General features: G+C 38.8%; 1 protein-coding gene across 1 annotated transcript in view; it reads left to right on the forward strand.

Annotated features, from left to right (window-relative positions):
- Positions 1 to 2,045: 2,045 nt before the first annotated feature.
- The window catches only part of olfml2a.L (olfactomedin like 2A L homeolog), a 49,735-nt gene continuing 32,905 nt past the window's right edge, over positions 2,046 to 18,875 (forward strand). The window contains exon 1 of the mRNA XM_018229566.2: positions 2,046 to 2,264. Coding sequence (XP_018085055.1) covers positions 2,196 to 2,264 — 69 coding nt within the window. The 5' untranslated portion in view covers positions 2,046 to 2,195. The remainder of the gene's footprint in view (positions 2,265 to 18,875) is intronic.

Consider the following 18,875-nt stretch of genomic DNA (forward strand, 5'->3'; position numbering starts at 1 on the left):
GCCACCAAGCAATTTTTGAGAATAAGATGCAATTGCTGTAGTCACAGCATAACTGCGGCAACAGAATCTTGCAATTCAGATCTTCCTACTGTACTGAGATAGTATCTGCTTGAACTTCCCCTAAATGCAAAGGTAACCCTAGTGATCAAAATCAATGACTGGTTGAAGTTATCTTGACGATATCATAACTATTTCGACCTTGAAAGCAATACAGTAGCTCCTTCTAAGTAGTATGGATTCAAATATACAGAGAATTGTATAATTAACTGTGAAATGGATGCAACTTAGATGGACATTAAAAGCACAAGGGAAACTAAGGGAAACAAATACTACTCCCACATCTGGCAGACGCTCAAAAGTTATTTCTTTAAAGGCATGATAATCTCACCACTGGAGGGCACTCTTTCTTTAAAGCAACTTTTTGGGATCAATCAGATTTTTAGCCTACAACAACCCCCCCCCCCAACAGATCATAAATATAAATAAACTTTTTTATTTGCATTATAAATATATTTTCACATTATTCTGTATAGTTCCTTTTACAAAACAGACATGCTTCATACTTTATCACTTGGCACAGATTAGCATAGCAGTGTGTCTCAAAAGAGACCAGTCTAAAATGTAAGATGTTAAACATGATCTACCTCAATAATTTAAGTACAACCTTTCTATTATGTTGTTGTTTTTCTTTGTGTGATTGATATCCTGAATCAATGAAAAAAGGAAAAATTCTAAAAAATTCTAAAAAATAAAAATGGAGACCAGTCACAGTGGGGCTCATTTATCAACACTGGGTAAATTTGCCCATGGGCTGTTACCTATAGCAACCAATCAGTGATTAGCTTTTTAAAGCCAACTGCAAGTAGAACAATGAATGCAGCAATCTGATTGGTTGCCATGGGTTACAGCCTATGGGCAAATTTGCCCAGTGTTGATAAATGACCCCCAGTGTCTACAAGCTGGAGCAGAGCCATGTCGGATATCTTTGGACTGGGAGACTGGCAAATATGCCGAGTAGAGCAAGAGAACTTCAGTGTTGCTAAGGGCATTGACCTAGCAGATTTTAGTTGTTATTTATTTTTTATTCTTCGTTCATCTGGATCTCTAATATCCAGTCTGCCATTCATACCGCAGACTGACTGCTACTGTCAGACAACAGTACAAATGCCAAGCTTCCCAAGCTGGAGTAAAATGATTGAAATATTTTACAATAAAAGAAATGCCACAGGGCTGTACTGATTTCCTCAAACAGCAGCCCTTGGGCAATTAAATCATGCACTGTGATTAGCAGGGTCGGACTGGGGGGCCTGTGGCCCACCTGGACTGCTGTCCAGGGCCCTCTCTGGCCCCCCTACTGTGATGCGCCGCTCAGGTTGAAGGTGCTACTTGGCACACATGCGTGAACTATACCATGCACAAACGGTGTGCATGCGCAGACGGTGCTGCGAATATCGGGAGAGGGGGTCTGACCCGCCAGGCCAGTCCGACACTGGTGATTAGGGTTGTCACCTGCCCGGTATTTTGGCGGTCTGGCCGGTAAAAATGTTGATCCCAACGTTATTAATAGGGAAAAAAGATGAACATATAGGAAGGCCGGTATTTTTTTCCATAAAAGGTGGCAACCCTAACTGTGATATGAAACTCTATTTGGTCTCTAGATTCCCAATGCACAGGTAAGAATCAGCAAAGCTGAAAGCATGGATGTAGGTTTGGGGCTAGAGAATGGAGGGCATAAGGCTATCTGCCTTGTACTTCATTTAAAGATAAAGCATTTAAATTATTGCAAACCCTAATGAGATGAATAGTGTGCACAGTAAGCACCTATAAATTATGCTCTGGGGCTTGTTGTCCTTGGCTAATGAGACATGTTTGATGTATAAATGTATTTGATATGTGTTTGGGGGTCGGGGGATGAGAAAAGTTAAAGGGAATATCAGCAAGCAGTCATTGTTTTGGAAGCTTCTGCTGTAGGCACAAGCCAGATCTTTTTTGCTTCGGTAGGTGTAACGTCATGCTCCTCCTCTCTAACTAAACAGGCTGGGAAACAGCAGTCTGGAATCAGTTCACTATCAGAGCTCAGAGAGACAGACAAGGCAGCCTCCTCCACTCCTACCCATTTGCACTGACTGTGCACTGGCGTCTGGCTTACACACTTCTGGTTCCCTGCAACTGTCCTTCATCCAGCACCAGCAGCAATGTGGGAATATAAACACTTTCTGCTCCTCTCTCTGGCTTTTACTTCCACTGTAACAGCACTCAGCAAGGTAGGAAAACTGTCAGATATATGTCTGTGTCAGTTATGCACTGGAATATATCAGTGCACTTAACTTGTGTAAGTGTTTACATAAGAGTCCCTTATCTGTCTTGTATTATCAGCATTTTATGTTACTTTGTTATTACATCTGTAATCTGTCTTCTGGATATTAAGCAGATACACTTATAGCTGTCTCTGTATGATGCATTGATTTTACCTGTGGATTTCCTTCTGACAGTTCTAATGCAAGGCTGCTACTACCTGCAGCACCCGGCACCTTCTGGGTAACATGGGATTAGTAAGTAGGCTGCCCACACATAGGCATTGTTTATAGACAACCTCCACTTCATTATTTGATAAAGAGCATTCCTAAATCCTAAATCATTTAGCCAAAGTATCAAATTGTTAAAATGTCAGTTTTACAATGAAGTACTTAACTCTAATAGATATCTGTTCTATTTTTCGTAACTATATGTTAGAAAAAGTTAAAAAAAATAGTGTTTATCGTTATTTTTTTGAAGAATGTGGCAAAAGTTCTGCTGTCACAATGTAAGATTTAAGTTAATATCGGTCCCCAGCATTTTGTGTCCGGCATGACTTGAAAGATGCATGTAGTGGGTGGATTCTGTGGCAGTTACACTTCATTATTATACTGCTGGGCAGACTTAATCCCTCCATTTGGATGCAGTTTATATAGGGTGGATGTTGGTGAATCTAGATGGAATGTAGCTAGATATGTGGATGGATCACTGCATAGGCAGGATAGATAGGTAAAGTAGATGAGATAGATAGGTAGGTAAAGATATAGTGATAAAAAGGTAGTAGATAATAGATAAATTAAAAAGCAGGCATAGACTGAGCTACAGATACAGAAAGGTTGTTGGAAAGATATAGTGAAGTACCACCTCTTGTAATATATAAGGATATTTGGGGACAAATTTACTAAAGGGAGAAGTGACTAACGCGGTGAAAATTCGCCAGTGTGACTTCATTTCGGTACTTCGCAGATTTACTAATGGTCGCTGGCGTAACTTTGCTAGTGAAGGAGCAGTACTTTGTTCCTTAACGCCATGCGAATTTGCGCTCTGGTGAATGGACGTAACTCCGCAAATTCACTAAGATGTGGATTTTACTGAACATTACTCTTGCGCCAGACTTGCCTTCGCCCAGGAGTTCCTCAAAATTTAGTTGAAAAACCTTCTAAGTTCCAAAAAACGCTAGCGCCTTTTCCTTTTTTCAGGGTGATAGGCTGCAAAAGAGAGTAAATTATTTTTGGGGTAACTGGGTTCCCCCCTACATTTGCTTGCTGCAGTAACACTAGCTCAACTTCGCCGGTGTTCAGCGCCATGGACCGAACTTCGGATTTTAATGATTTAGCATTGTCCTGGCGAATCTTCACCTGGCGAAGTATTGCGATGTGAGTGAAGCTGTCGGTGGCGAATTTTCGGAGGTTAGTAAATTTGCCCCTATAAGTTACCGAGGAGTTCCATGACCATATAATACAGGTCATATTCTGCAACATGGGGTACTTTATTTATTATAATACACAAGTTTCAGTGAGTCAGGTGACAGAAATGACATCACTAAGCTCCAGTTATAACCAATGACATCACTAAGCACGGTTTATAAGGATATCATTTACATGACTCTTCTGTATTATATAGTGAGTAAAGTACTTCCTTATGTAAAATATAAGCATATTATAAGTTACTGAGGAATTCCATGACCATATAAAAAACAAGGTCAAGGCTGAGTGTTTTTATACAGGTCATGAAACTCTGAGGTGACTTCTAATATTCTTATTTGCAACAAGGGGTACATTATTTATTATAATACACAAGTTTCAGTGAGTCAGGTGACAGAAATGACATCACTAAGCTCCAGTTATAACCAATGACATCACTAAGCACGGTTTATAAGGATATCATTTACATGACTCTTCTGTATTATATAGTGAGTAAAGTACCTCCTTATGTAAAATATAAGCATATTATAAGTTACTGAGGAATTCCATGACCATATAAAAAAACAAGGTCAAGGCTGAGTGTTTTTATACAGGTCAACTCTGAGGTGACTTCTAATATTCTTATTTGCAACAAGGGGTACATTATTTATTATAATACACAAGTTTCAGTGAGTCAGGTGACAGAAATGACATCACTAAGCTCCAGTTATAACCAATGATATCACTAAGCACCATTTATAAGGATATCATTTCCAGGATGTTCATGACGCTTGTGTAATATAAACAGATATATGCAGACAGATGTACATAGGCAGACACCAAGACAGATCAACAGATAGATATGGATAAATTGATAAATGAATGTATTGTTAGATATAGATATGGATCTAACATGAATCTACAAACAAAGCCTTAGATATTAAGATTGACAGATAGATCCATGAATTTTTAGATATATAAACACAGTTACCGAATATAATAAATACAAACAAAGGTATTTTACATATACTGTAGATAGCTGTTTAACAATAAATGTGACTACCATCATAAAGTGTACTAATGCACTGAACTCCTAGTCAATGAAATTAAAGCTCATTAACCAGGCACATCAAGCCAATGCTCTGACATAAAGGTTAATGTAGTGCCCTGTATTGTCTGATTTATTTGCATAGCTACTTGAGGATCACATGTGATCACCTGCTTTATGTATCTGATGATATTAACTTGTGCTTTTTAGTTACCTGAATGAGGGTTGTTTGTTTTAAGCGTGCATTTGTTTTACATAGCTCATCAAGTTCGCAATGACCCTCAGTGAGTATATATATATATATATATATATATATATAAATATATATATATATATATATATATATATATATATATATATATATATATACAGGGCCACCATCAGGGGGGGACAGGGGGGACAAGCGTACCGGGCCCGGGCATGAAGGGGGGCCCGGCAGCGCTGCATTTTTTTGAAGATCCGGGCCCCCCTTACGAGCGCCCGAGCCGTACGTCTTGCCTCTTCAGTGCCGAATGCGGAAGTGCCGAAAAGCCGAAGCCGATGCGACGAAAAGACCCGAAGTCACGGAAAAAGCCGAAGTCCCGAAGTCACGAAGCGCCGAAAAGACCCGAAGTCACGAAAACAGCCGAAGCCGAAGTCCTGAAGCAGCGCAAAGACCCGAAGTCACGAAAACAGCCGAAGCCGAAGTCCTGAAGCGGTGAAAAGACCCGAAGTCACGAAAGGAGGCGAAGTTGAAGTACTGAAGCCATGAGTTCAATTCTACTGAACACCAGTTTGTGTTTTTTTTTTTTTAATCCCCTGGCCACCAATGTATTATTTTAATATTCTATAGGCCCCTGCCACCAATCTTTTTTTTAAAACTTTTGTTTTTGGGGCCCCAATTTTTTTTTAACTCGTAAGGGGCCCCTTGCCACCATTGTTTTTTTTTGGGTTTTTTTTTTAAAAAAAAAATTAATTTTCTTTTTGGTGGCCCCAAATTTTTTTAACTTGTAAGGGGGCCCCTGCCACCAGTTTTTTTTTTTTTCAAAAAAAAATTATTTTTTTTTTAAATTTTTTTTGGGGCCCCAATTTGTTTTTAACTTGTAAGGGGGCCCCTGCCACCATTTTTTTTTTTTTTTTCAAAAAAAATTTTTTTTCTCCAAATTTTTTTTTTGGGGCCCCAATTTGTTTTTAACTTATAAGGGGGCCCCTGCCGCCAATGTTTTTTTTTTTTTTTCAAAAAAAAATTAATTTTTTTTCTAATTTTTTTTTGGGGCCCCAATTTGTTTTTAACTTATAAGGGGGCCCCTGCCGCCAATGTTTTTTTTTTTTTTCAAAAAAAAAATTAATTTTTTTCAAATTTTTTTTGGGGCCCCAATTTGTTTTTAACTTAGAAGGGGGCCCCTGCCACCAATGTTTGTTTATTTTTTAGTTTTTTTACATTTTTTTTGTTGGGGCCCCAAGTTTTTTTTAACAGGGGGCCCCTGCCACCAATGTTTTAAAAAAAAAAAAAATTTAAATTTTTTTTTTTTGGGGCCCCAATTTTTTTTATAAGGGGGCCCTGACCATCAATAGCTTTTTACAACTTGTGTGGGGGGGGTGGTTACTTTTTTAGCGCTGATGTCTGTGTGGTCTTTTAACTGCGATGTGGGCGGGATATGGGGCGGAGCTTGGTCGTCAGTGTGGGCGGGGCCCAGGGGGCCCCAAAAATTTTGTTGTACGGGGCCCCGTGATTTCTAATGGCGGCCCTGTATATATATATATATATATTCATTCAGAAAATGCGCGCACTCCAATTCTTAATACTCCATTTAGTTTGATGTAAAACAGTACAGTAAAGTTTCGGTTGTGGTCTACAAAAATGTATTATCATCTAAACTTCACAACAATAGTCCATTTAAATATCTTTAAGCCCACCCATGTCACTGATGTCACTTCCGCCATGCCCCAAGCTAGGAATCATTAAGTATTTATTATACTAATTTATACTAATACTGTGTAATGTGTATATAAATATATATATATATATATATATATATTTATATATATTGTATCATGTTGATGGTCTCTACCCCCATTGTCCCAAGCACGGAGGTTGCTATGATAGCCTCCCTAGTTTAGATGGTAATACATTTTGATAAAGGTTGTAGACCACAACCGAAACGTTAATGTACTATTTTACATCAAAATAAATGGAGTATTAAGAATTGAAGTGCGCGCATTTTCTGAACGAATATATTGCATACAACTAAGTGCAGCACTCGAAGGGGAATTGAAGGATTGAGAGTGTCCGGACTGTTGGGGTATGTATATATACCCCTGCATTGAACAGCCAGAAAAAGATACAACGTTTCTAAAACTAAGAGGCTTTTGGCAGAGAACCCAGAATACATGGAAGCTGCACTTATATACATTTGTAACAATTAAAGATAAGCAAAGACACAATTGTAACAAATAAGATAAGCAAATCTCTTGGGAAAACTGTGACCTGCAGCTTAAAGGGCAATTCACAATCATTAGCAAAACTGTAATAACACAGAAAACCTGACCCTAAAACCCCCAGAAATCTGTTAAAACTTTCTATAACCTGCCAAATTTTGTAAAATGTATTGGGTATTTAGAGGGTGTGGCCATAATAGTGGGCATGATCAGATCTTTCTGTCCCTCTTTCTTTTTTCAAAATGTTTGGAGGTATGACATTCTACCAGTAAAAATATTTCTACCAATGCTTTTTTTGCCCTAAAGGTTATTTTAAGATTTAAAATAAAACTGCTAACTGCTTCCCTTATCGCAGCCATCATTTTCTCCTTTGCAACATCACATTGCAACATTGGCTATACAGATTGAGAAGGTGGGCAGGTGATGCAAGAGCTTACCACCTGATACGCTCTTGCAGAAAGCTATGTGCAAATCCCAGCTGGACTCATTTGCGCAGAATCATAGTCTTGGTCTGAGTCTTAACTGCGGGATTATGGTAAATTTACATCGTTCAAGTAAGAGGTATTTTAAGACATATGACTGTCTTACTGTGGGACCATGCAGGATTAGGAAGAATCAGCAGCTCATTTGACTTTTATAAAAGTAGGCTACTAATATAAGACTTATTTTTTTATTGGGGTTGCCTTGTCCTTTAAATAAACCCAATAGGCTGGTTTTGCTTCCAATAAGAATTAATTATATCTTAGTTTGGATCAAGTTTGGAACATGTTCAGAGAGGCTGCGACTGTTGAGGATAGTACACACTTGGAAGAGTTCACATCAACTGTGATGTGCTACATCACCAAGTGCATTGATGGTGTCACTATCTCAAAGACCATCACTATACGTCCCAATCAGAAGCTGTGGATGTCTGCTGAGGTATGTGAACTGCTGAGGTCTTGGAACCTTGCCTTCAGATTAGGTGATAAGGCAGCCCTAAATACAGCAAGGGCAAAACTATTCCAGGCTATCAAGGCAGCCAAACGTGCATATAGTCGAAGTAAACATAGCCGATTTCGAGACAGCGGTAACACCAGGCGCATGTGGCAAGGCATTCAGGCTATCACCAACTACAGGATGACAACACCAGCCTGTGGTGATGATGCCTCCCTTACAGATATGCTGAATAAATTCTACGCCCAGTTTGATGCAATGAACAACATGAAGGTGACGAAGACCTTCCCTCCACACAACGACCAGGTGCTATGTCTGACCAAGACTGATGTGAGGAACACTCTCCGCAGAGTCAACGGACGATGCCATCACCAATTCCCCTGTACTTGGCACTTGCTCATCTAGATAATAAAGACACGTATGTACGAATGCTGTTCATAGACTTAAGCTCAGCATTCAATACAATCATTCCTCAGCACTTGAGTGTTAAACTAAGCATGTTGGGCCTGAACATCTCTATCTGCAACTGGATCTTGGACTTCCTGACCAAGAGACCTCAGGTAGTCCCAATGGGAAGAAACATCTCCAGCACGATCACACTGAGAACAGGGGTTCCTCAAGGCTGTGTCCACTGCTGACTCATGACTGCATGGCAAGGCATGGGTCGAATCACATCATCAAGTTCGCTGACGATACAACCGTGGTTGGTCTCATCAGCAAGAACAATGAGTCAGCATATAGACAAGAGGTGAAATGGCTAACGGACTGGTGCAAAGTTAACAATCTGTCTATGAACACGAACAAACCAAAGGAAATAGTTGTTTACTTCAGGAGAACACGTGGTGATATAGGAGTTGCAACTCCTTTTTGCTTTAATAAATTTTCACTTTATTTTTTCATAAGCCCTGTGAGTGCTCGCCTTCTTTATGGAGATATATATATATAAATAATAGAGTACCCCCTCTTGTAAAATATAAGGATATTATGAGTTACAGAGGAGTTTAATTATACTCCGAGATAACTTCTAATATCCTCATATTTTGCAACTGGGGGTAGTGTATTTATTATAATACACAAGTTTCAGTGAGTCATGTGACAGAAATTACATCAGAACTCACTGTTTATAACTCAGAACTCAGCGTTTATAAGGATATAATTTACAAGATATTCATAGCTTTTGTGTATTATGTATGTATATATATATATATATATATATATATATATATATATATATATATATATATATATTAGCATCTGCCATCACAACGTCAACCAGCAGGGTCTTCAACAATCTCACTGCCTTCACCATGAAGAATCATGCTTCAAATGAAGGTTCAGATTTTTAATTATTGGTAATCCATACAGTACAGCCTCTAAATATCTTAAATGCCAAGTTATTGGATGATCTGTTGAAGGTACTGTATATATAGGAGTAGCTAGGTCTGTAAAGCTTAAAGGAGACGTAAAGCTTAACTGAAGAAGTAGCTATAAATGTTGTACATTATATTTTGAGCTTCTATACCAGCCCAAGGCAACCATAGCCCTTTAGCAGGGAAGATCTGTGTCTCCAAAGAAGCCCCAGTAGCTCCCCATCTTCTTTTCTGTCGATTCACTGCACATAAATATAGATTAGAAATAGAATATAAATGTCACAATATAAGGCTGATTAGTAATTAATACAGATAATTACTACATGGCAGCACAGAAGCCAGTGCAACTTGCATCAGAATTTAATAATCATCCTTGTAGCATCAGTTTATATTACGTGCCAATTTGCGACAACCCTTAAACATAGCTTCTCAACAGCTGCTTAGAGCCCACTGAGCATGTGAGTGTCACAGGCACTTTCCAAGATGGTGACCCCCTGTGACAAGTTTGAAGTCCTGGATCATTGCTGATACTGACAAGCTGAAACTTTAGGCTGGTACAACAAGTTCAGTATATAAAATATGACATTTCTGGCCATATTCATTTTTAGGGTTAAGTTCTCTTTTAAGGGTAGGAGTACAGCACATGGTAAATAATCCCTACTCTGCTTCTTTGTACAGTGCCTGGTGCTGAAAGTACTGGGTTACTGCTGCACAAATCTTCTCAATAAATGTTTGAAGCTATGGCCAGTCCTTGCTCTCTTTCTGTTTTTCTCTTTATTTTCTTGTTGTTAGGAAGTGGCACTGGTGCTGGCCCCATACAAGGTAATTTCACAGCTAACTGTAAGGCCCATCCATCACATTTTTGATCCACTGAATGGAAAACGAAATCTATCTTACACTACATCTGCGTGCTCAGTTCATTATATCTTTTCCAGTAATACCAGGTAATATAAGTTAAGCGGTTATCAGCTAGTGCAGGACATTTCTGAGTTACCCTAGACAGATAAACTTGCAATCTTAGCAATACTCTATAGGTCAAGCTACTTTTGCTATTTTACATATTTTTAACTTTGATTATACATACCACTGCCAATGTAAATTGAGCTAAGTTTTTTCACTTATAAAATATAAATATATACATACAAACTTCAGACTTGAACTTGCTTTTCAGACAACAAGAAAAAAAGCAACCTTTTGGACCCCAACTTGTATGGCACCCCCTGCTAAGCTAACGAACACAGAATTCTTGGCCATTGCTCCTCTTCTTTATATATACTGTATGCAATGGTCTATGTACTGTATATTACATGCATGGTAGCATGATATATGATGTGCATGATACCTCATGCCTGGCAAAACAGATTTTTTAAGATTCATATTAAGTCAATGTGTAATTCATTTTAGATGAATAATGTAGTAAAAAAGCTCTCCAGCCTTGCGGTTGACACTACTGTTATACACTGTGGTGTATTTATTTTTGTTTCTCCCTGAAGCATAATTTTATTTTGCATTTCTCCTTAGGCTTGGTAGCACAATGAATACAACTACAATCCCTCTTCTGTATTTTTATAAATGTCTTTGAATAACTGTCCTCTGTAACTCCTCCTATTGTTCAGTGATATCTTCCCACTTCTATAAGTCATGAAACAATTCCCTAAAATTTCATCCATCATCCTCTGTAATGTCTTGCCCCATCCTTCCCTCTGCATTACTTAGTTTCTTCCAATAAAACATTCAGGTGTTTCCCATAACTGCTCACTGCATTAATATCTTTTATTTGTACAATCTGTTATGCTCTCGCCTTGCGTGTAGAGATTTTATTTAGACATTTGCTTCAGCTGTACCTCTTGAAGTCCTTAGATCTCTAAATAAGAGTGTTCTGCGCCCACCCTCTAATCTGGAATGAATCCCTCATAAAGCACTCTGAACAACTGAGTCTCCAGTAGAAATCCATTCGTTTTGGACAGCTGTTCCTAACAAGTTCTACTAAAAGTAGATGTTTAACTTTTGCATTTCTGGAGAAGCCAGCAGAATGTGTTCTTAGATAAACAGGTTACCAGCAATATACTAACTTTTAAATAAAGGGCATACGGGAATATAGGCAAGCGATGGGAATATAGGCAAGAGATGGGAATATAGGCAAGAGATGGAACTCTTTTTTTCCTTGTATTTTTAATAATGTAACATTTAACAGCACTAAAACTGAGCAAACAGAGATAATGGGGAGAGGCATGACTGCATTGAGATAAAACTTTCCAATCTCATTCCTATTCATCAAAATGTCAACTGAAGATGGGGCACTGTGGATGGAACTGGAAAACAGCAGACACAAATTTTCTCACTGGAGATGTCTCTGTACTTATATGTATATAACTCACAGTCCTTCAGCTTAGGAATCTGCAACCTGTGGCTCGCCAGCTGTTGCTAAAGAATGCCCAGCATCCTCCAGCAGTTAGCAGGGAGGCATCCGTTCAGCAATGGTTCACTGGAGGAACTAAGTGGATAATTTACAGCATATCCGAAGAAAAGAGATAATGCACAAAGGGGTTATGAAGAGTTTTGTAGTTACTGCAAAGCTGGGTGCACACAAGCTTATGTTCATGTGGCCTGAACACAACTTAATTTTAAATTTGCATGTATACAGGACGTTCTTAAATGACAAGATTTGCACCACGGTTTGACCAACTTCAACCTGTTCGCGTGATGGTTATATAGAATGAGGTCTGGTGATATTGGCCTGTGAAATATCTCAACTGTCTGACTATCTCCTCTCATGTTTCTGGAAGCTTATATGGAAAGATACTGAGTTTGATCAATAAGAACACTTGGGTTTAAAAGTGCAGCAGCAGATAAAGCAGAAGGTTGCAGTAGCCCAGGATGGAAATAATTGGCAAATTTGTAGAAGAAGTCAGAACTCAAACAGCTTTGAGTTTCCAAGAAGAATTTTCTAAAGCAAAGGCCATGAACAAATCCTTAATTTATTTCTTCACAAAGAATTCAGTTATGCTGACTTCTGGAAAAAATCCAGTTGGGGAGTTAGTTCTTTGGCATCCTTTAAAACTCGATAATCCCTTATTGCCGTTCTTTTTGGGTACAGTGAGATCACCTACTGCGGGCCTATCCGAAATGCTTGAAGAAGTTCAGCAGTGCAGTCAGAACACTTTTGCTACTCTCAAGATTAGACTAGTGCATCTACTCTGTTTTTTGGAGACTCTAATGATAGTTTTGACATCATCTTATACGATCGTTCCCATCATATAATCGTAACTAAGCAAAGTTTGTACCACACCTAGTAACCAATAATACATATCACAAGACCTACTGCAAAACTTGATTTTTATTATATTAACCCATGCAGGTGTTTCCTTTACACTAATACACCAGTGATTTTATTTAAAAAAACCAAACAAAACCAAACCATGATGGCTGGTGTAATTTCAGCAACGTGTATCCTTAAATACCTGCATTATTGTGGTAGTTGGATGTTTTTGTAACTGAAGCATACAGTTTACATTTCATATTATGGGTCTTTATATTAACGTTCCAGCAGTGTCAGACTGTCCCACCAGGAAACCAGGAAAACTCCTAGTGGGCCCAGCTGTCAATCGGTCCTCCTGCTTTTAAACATGTGGCCTATTTCATGACCATTCCTTTCTATGACAACAAAGAGGCTAAATGAATGGAATAATAGATTATAATATGTAAAGAGAGAGACTAGGAGGAGAGGAAGAAAATAGTTCTGAGAGTGGGCCCATAGTCTAAAGTTTTTGGTGGGCCTCTGGTCTAAGGTTTTTTGATGGTCCCCTGGTGTGCAAATTATACTGTCAAGCAGGTCAATCCTGTATAACACAGTACCTGTCTATATAATATAGTCCCAGATTATAGTAGCAACCTCTACAATTCAGTACCAATGTATATTATTATAGAGTTTTAAAGCACCAGTGAGTTATTTTACAGGCTGCATATTATAGGACCAGTTTACACAAGGATCTGCACTTTCTGCAAAAATATGGTTTTCCCTGTGTTCGGCAGTGCTGTATTTTTAAGGGAAGAGTCGGGAGATGCATGTAGGCACTGACAAGGGCTGCCATCAACCCACTAGCAATTTTCAATCTGGTGCAAAGTACGTTTAAATGAGCACTATGAGGTGCAAACTTGTGCCGAATAGTGCCAGTTTAATAAGCGCTTGTGTCCCATGTCTGACTTAAGAAGCAATTCTGTAACATGGAGCACCATGTCTCTGTAAGAGCATTTTTGGTGCTTTTTTTTTTTCAATCTCTCCTGCCCGTTTTGGCATTATTTATCTCTGCTCAATTAACATTCCTTTCATTTTTTACTGAAAATGATCATTAGCAGAGAGGCTACCAATCAAATTTCATGTCTAATGCACGGGCAGAAGATTTCTAGTAATGTCTGTTTAATGAGAGTACAATGATGTATATTGCTGGAACTTCCATACTGTAGCCTTTAAGCACTAACTAGAGCAGAGGCTCAATATAAGTCTGCTCGAAGCAGTCAAATGCATTCGGTCAAATGATCACATCTATTTTCTGTAAACTCGTTAATCACTTTCTGACTGTCCGATAAGTTTTTCTATGAAAAAACATGAACTGCTGGAAATGCTTTTGGATTCCCCTATATATTTTATAAATCTGGGACATAGCTGGAATAGGAAAAGGAGTCTGTTTATATCATATTTACAAGGAATGTTCCATAGGACTTTTACCAGAGATCACAGACTAATTTCCCAAATTAGGTCTCAAAAATATAGGAGAGAACATATCTACTCACAAATTTACAATAAGGTAGATCTTAGGCCTGAGGGGTGTGATACTGTTTCCATATACCTCATGCATATTGATTTGGCTAAAATTTTTATCAGTTTCAATAAGAAAGTTGCTTTTAACAGTTGGGATATATCACACCTCCACGTTTTTCTGTGGCAACTACACAACCCAATGCAATGCATACAAATGATCCATGGAATTGTAAGGCATTACGGCATAATGCAACTCATTCTAGTTTTCAAGATAATTGTATGACATCATCTATCATCATATGACATCAGCTATCATCTGTGTAGAGCTGCATAGAAATCAGACGTGGGCCTCAAGCACATCTGAAAGATCTGTTCTACTTTTAGATTGTAAGCTCTGAAAAGCAGGGCCTCCTTTCCCTCCTTTATGAAACAGTACGAAGTGAAGAAAGATGGTTCCCCTGAGCTCCGCTATGCTGCTCTGCATTTTAGTGTCAGATTTTTTCAAACGGTTGTTTTTTGACTAATGCACAGAGATGGGAGAGGGGAGGGGGCAATGGCAGGCAGTTAAAGGGGCAGTATAGGCAGAAACATGCAATTGATCCCTCAATGTCCCTTTGGATAACCAAGCATTTATAGCACATATACAGCCTAATTCAGAGCCATATATCCAAACTTGCAGATAGCCTGTCTAAAGAGATTAATGGTATAATAGGGCACTTTTTTCATTCAGTCATATTAGGATTGATGAAAGCCAGAAAATGTTTTGTTGATCTGATGGATGGTAGCAGCAGACAAACCACTCCATTTGTGGGATTCTTTTTTTTACTAATGCACAGTGGTAAAGGAGGGAGAGAGGAGGAGGGGGCAATAGCAGGCAGTTTAGGGGGGCTTTTGGTACGGGGGAGTTTAGTTAAGGGATGCACCGAATCCACTATTTTGGATTCGGCCGAACTCCCTAATCCTCTGTGACAGATTCGGCCGAATACCGAACCGAATCCTAATTTGCATATGCAAATTAAGGGTGGGAAGGGGAAAACATTTTTAACTTCCTTGTTTTCCTTTGGTGCATCCCTAGTTTAATTATCCTAAAAAAGCTCCTAATTTTGGTCTGAAGGCAGTGCTATGAGTATAGGCATGTGTCTACTTCCGACAGGGTGCTTTGCATTCACTTATGGAATGAACAACGGTGATAGGTCGGAGAAGGGTGTTTTTTCCACTGCTGAGTCCCATTGCACATCAGCGGCAGACAGAATTCCCCGTATGCAATGGCCCTTATGCTGTAACTAGATATTAATCTGATACTACTGGGCAAGTAAATGTGGACACCTCTTTTTATGCGGGCCTCAATTGGCTACTACTAATTGTGTGCACCTTGCTTGGGTCATATGGATACTTTCTACTTACTACTGGGCAAGTCTTATTAATGATAGACTTCTGGGGTCACTTACAGGGTCTCAATCCAGCTTCTCGATATTCAAAAACTCCCTTAAAACTTGTCTGCGTAGTTATGGGAATCCCTTGTCCTGGCTGTGACTATGCAAAACATCAGCTTTTCCTTGCCATTACCGAGACTGCCGTTGGCTGTGTATCAGTTGACGTACACGAATATTTCCAATGCAGCTCGCCTCAATTAAAAACAACCCTATACATCTGAGATTTGAAGTATGCAAGAATGTACATTGTTTTAGTTTAATGGCTCAGTTTAGTGAAGTGTAAACGGCTGCTGTTTTATGCAAGAAAAGTTTCTCTAAACATTTCTGGCTCTAAAGCAGTTGCTCTGGGAGAGTCCTGCATGTTTAATCTGAAAGCACTTAAATGCTGTTGTGTTCTAAGAAAATAACTGTAATGGGAAATACGGCTCTGCTGCTTTTACCCACCCATAAAAGAGGTGGGACAGTGACTAAATGTTCCAGCTGAAGTCTCCTGGGTATAGGTGTTTCTTTGCCTGCTGCCTAAGTGAGGGTAGATATTATTATTAGACTTCAGAGGGGACAGCACATTAACAACTTTACTGCATGACCAGTTTCATAAGGGTTAATTGTTGGTTGGCTCAACACTCATCAGAAGCTGGGTAATTAAAATGTTGGGCAGGTTTTAACTAAAGAACAGCAGCTTCTTTGGTTGAAAATCAAATATACGTATAAAAGGGTGGTTCACCTTTAGGTTAACTTTTAGTATGTTTAGTATGACCAATTCTAACCAACTTTTCAACTGTTCATTATTTTTATAGCTTTATAATGATTTGCCTTTTTCTTCTGACTCTTTCAAGCTTTCAAATGGGGGGGGGATCACTGACCCCCATCTAAAAACAATGCTCTGTAAGGCTACAAATGTATTATTATTGCTACTTTGTATTGCTTATCTTTCTATTTAGGCCTGCTCCTATTTATATTCCAGTCTCTTTTTCCAATCAGTACGTGGACCCAAGCAACCAGATTTGCTGAAAATAAGAAACTAACTCAAAAACCCGCAAATATTAAAAATGAAAACCAACTACATCATAGTAAAAGTTAATTTAAAGGCGAACAACCCCTTTAATATTATGGTGGGTCCCTGTGGTCTCACTCAGTACAGTGAGCTTGCTTTCTATAATATGAAATAGTCCATGTGATAAGGTAAATAAGACAAGGCACATACCTAGTTATGAACCAATAATTGGATCGCAAAGATGTTTCTCTTAGGTGTCCTCAGAAGAAAAAAATACAGGTACTGTTATAAGGACCTTTATTCTTTAATGATGCCTAGATGCAAAATAGTGCTTTTATCAAGGTCATGGGACTTTTGATTTCTTTATATTCATGAGACACAAATGACATCACTAAGCAGATAGGGAAGCAGAGAAAATTAAAAAAAAGGCAAATACAGGTATGGGACCTGTTATCCAGAATGCTCGGGACCTGGGGTTTTCCAGAAAAAGGATCTTTCTGTAATTTGGATCTTCATACCTTAAGTCTACAAAAAAAGCTTTTAAACATTAATTAAACCCAATAGGCTGGTTCTGTGTCCTATAAGGATTAATTATATCTTAGTTGGGATCAAGTACAAGCTACTGTTTATTATTACAGAGAAAAAGAAAAAAAAAATTAAAACATTTGAATTATTTGATTATGATGGAGAGATGGAGTCTATGGGAGATGGCCTTTTCGTAATTCTGAGCTTTCTGGATAACATATTAACGGATAACGGATTCTGTACCTGTACAGGTTTAAGTAAGCTAGAGCCAACAATAGAACACACAAAGGTAGCGTATTAGGTATAGAAAAGTCAGCAGACCAGGCAGGGTGTAGGGGATATTGCATTACTTATTGCTCAGTTTGTGGGGCCACCACAAGCCAGTGGAAAGCATAAGAGTAGACCAAAGTCCACTATGACCAGCAGGAAGAGAACCCTAAGGAAAAAGTATGGCTGGAATAATCAGCCAATTAGACCAGCAGCACAGCCAGCAAGGTGAACAGATCAATGGGCAATAGCAATTGGTCAGACTGAAGTACATAAAGGGAAGGAATCGTTTGCACCTGCTGATCCCAGTTAGAAGATCCAGGGCAAGCACGGAACACAGACTACAGAGGTACATGTGGAAGCCCAAAACCTGTAGCCTGCTTCATTAGCACAGAGGGAATGTCAGGGCAACCCAGAGTATAAAGCCCTGGGTTCAAGATCAACAGCATGTTGTATATTACAGTACGAGAACTTTGAATTTATACCTATGTAGGTTTTATTGTCTAGTAAAGTTGCCACTTTGCTTTATGTCATACATGAGGTTTATAACTTTGATAACATTTGCAAACTGGGCTTAGGCAATTGAGTGTAGCCTACTGTGTCTGCAACGCATGCCCTGCAGACTCCTTTGCCTTTAATGATGTCTGTGTATGCGTGTGATGATACAATTGCTGCCTAATATAAATGAGAACAATAGCTGCATGGTCTTACAGCGGCACACTAGGCCTTGAAGGGACGAGCACATTTTAATTGTCGGATGCCAGATTTCCTGTCTTAAATACATGGCAATGGGAAGGTCTGTCTTGAGAATTCAACACAGACTCTAAGCTCAGATTCATTATGTGAAAGAATATATTGTCTTCTCCAACAACTGTAAAAAATATTAGTCAAGCCACTTAATTAGTAAGCTGTAAATCAGAGCCGATTGTCTATTGGACTTTTGTGCTTCTTAAGATGGCCGTACACGTAAAGATACCGTCTACAGACGATATTAGGAGTGTCCCAGCATTTTTCGTACCATGTCGATTGGTCGTTCAGTCGATTGGACAGGTTAAAAGATTTATATTGGCTACTGATAATATCTCTACATGTATTGCGTATCTGACTATATCAATGGGAGACTGTCACTACTATTTGTCAGACATAACTTTTGTGCGATTACTGCCTGGCAATGGCCCGAGCATAGTGAGATTTGTTCTCTTTACTGTTTTATTTTAATCTGAATGGTTAGCTGCAGGTCGAAAGATTGGTACGGACGATCGTTCGTCCGTCCAACGTAGGAGATAATCTGCACGTCTATGGCCAGCTGTAATTTTATAGTGGAAAGTACAATGTAAGGCAAGTTGCTGGTTTCAGTGTGCAAATTCCAAATGATATATTACTGTCACACTCCCCAAAGTAATCAGAATAATGTATATGACAGGAATAAA

The sequence above is a fragment of the Xenopus laevis genome, chromosome 8L, assembly GCF_017654675.1.
Source record: "Xenopus laevis strain J_2021 chromosome 8L, Xenopus_laevis_v10.1, whole genome shotgun sequence".
NCBI classification, from domain to species: Eukaryota; Metazoa; Chordata; class Amphibia; order Anura; family Pipidae; genus Xenopus; species Xenopus laevis.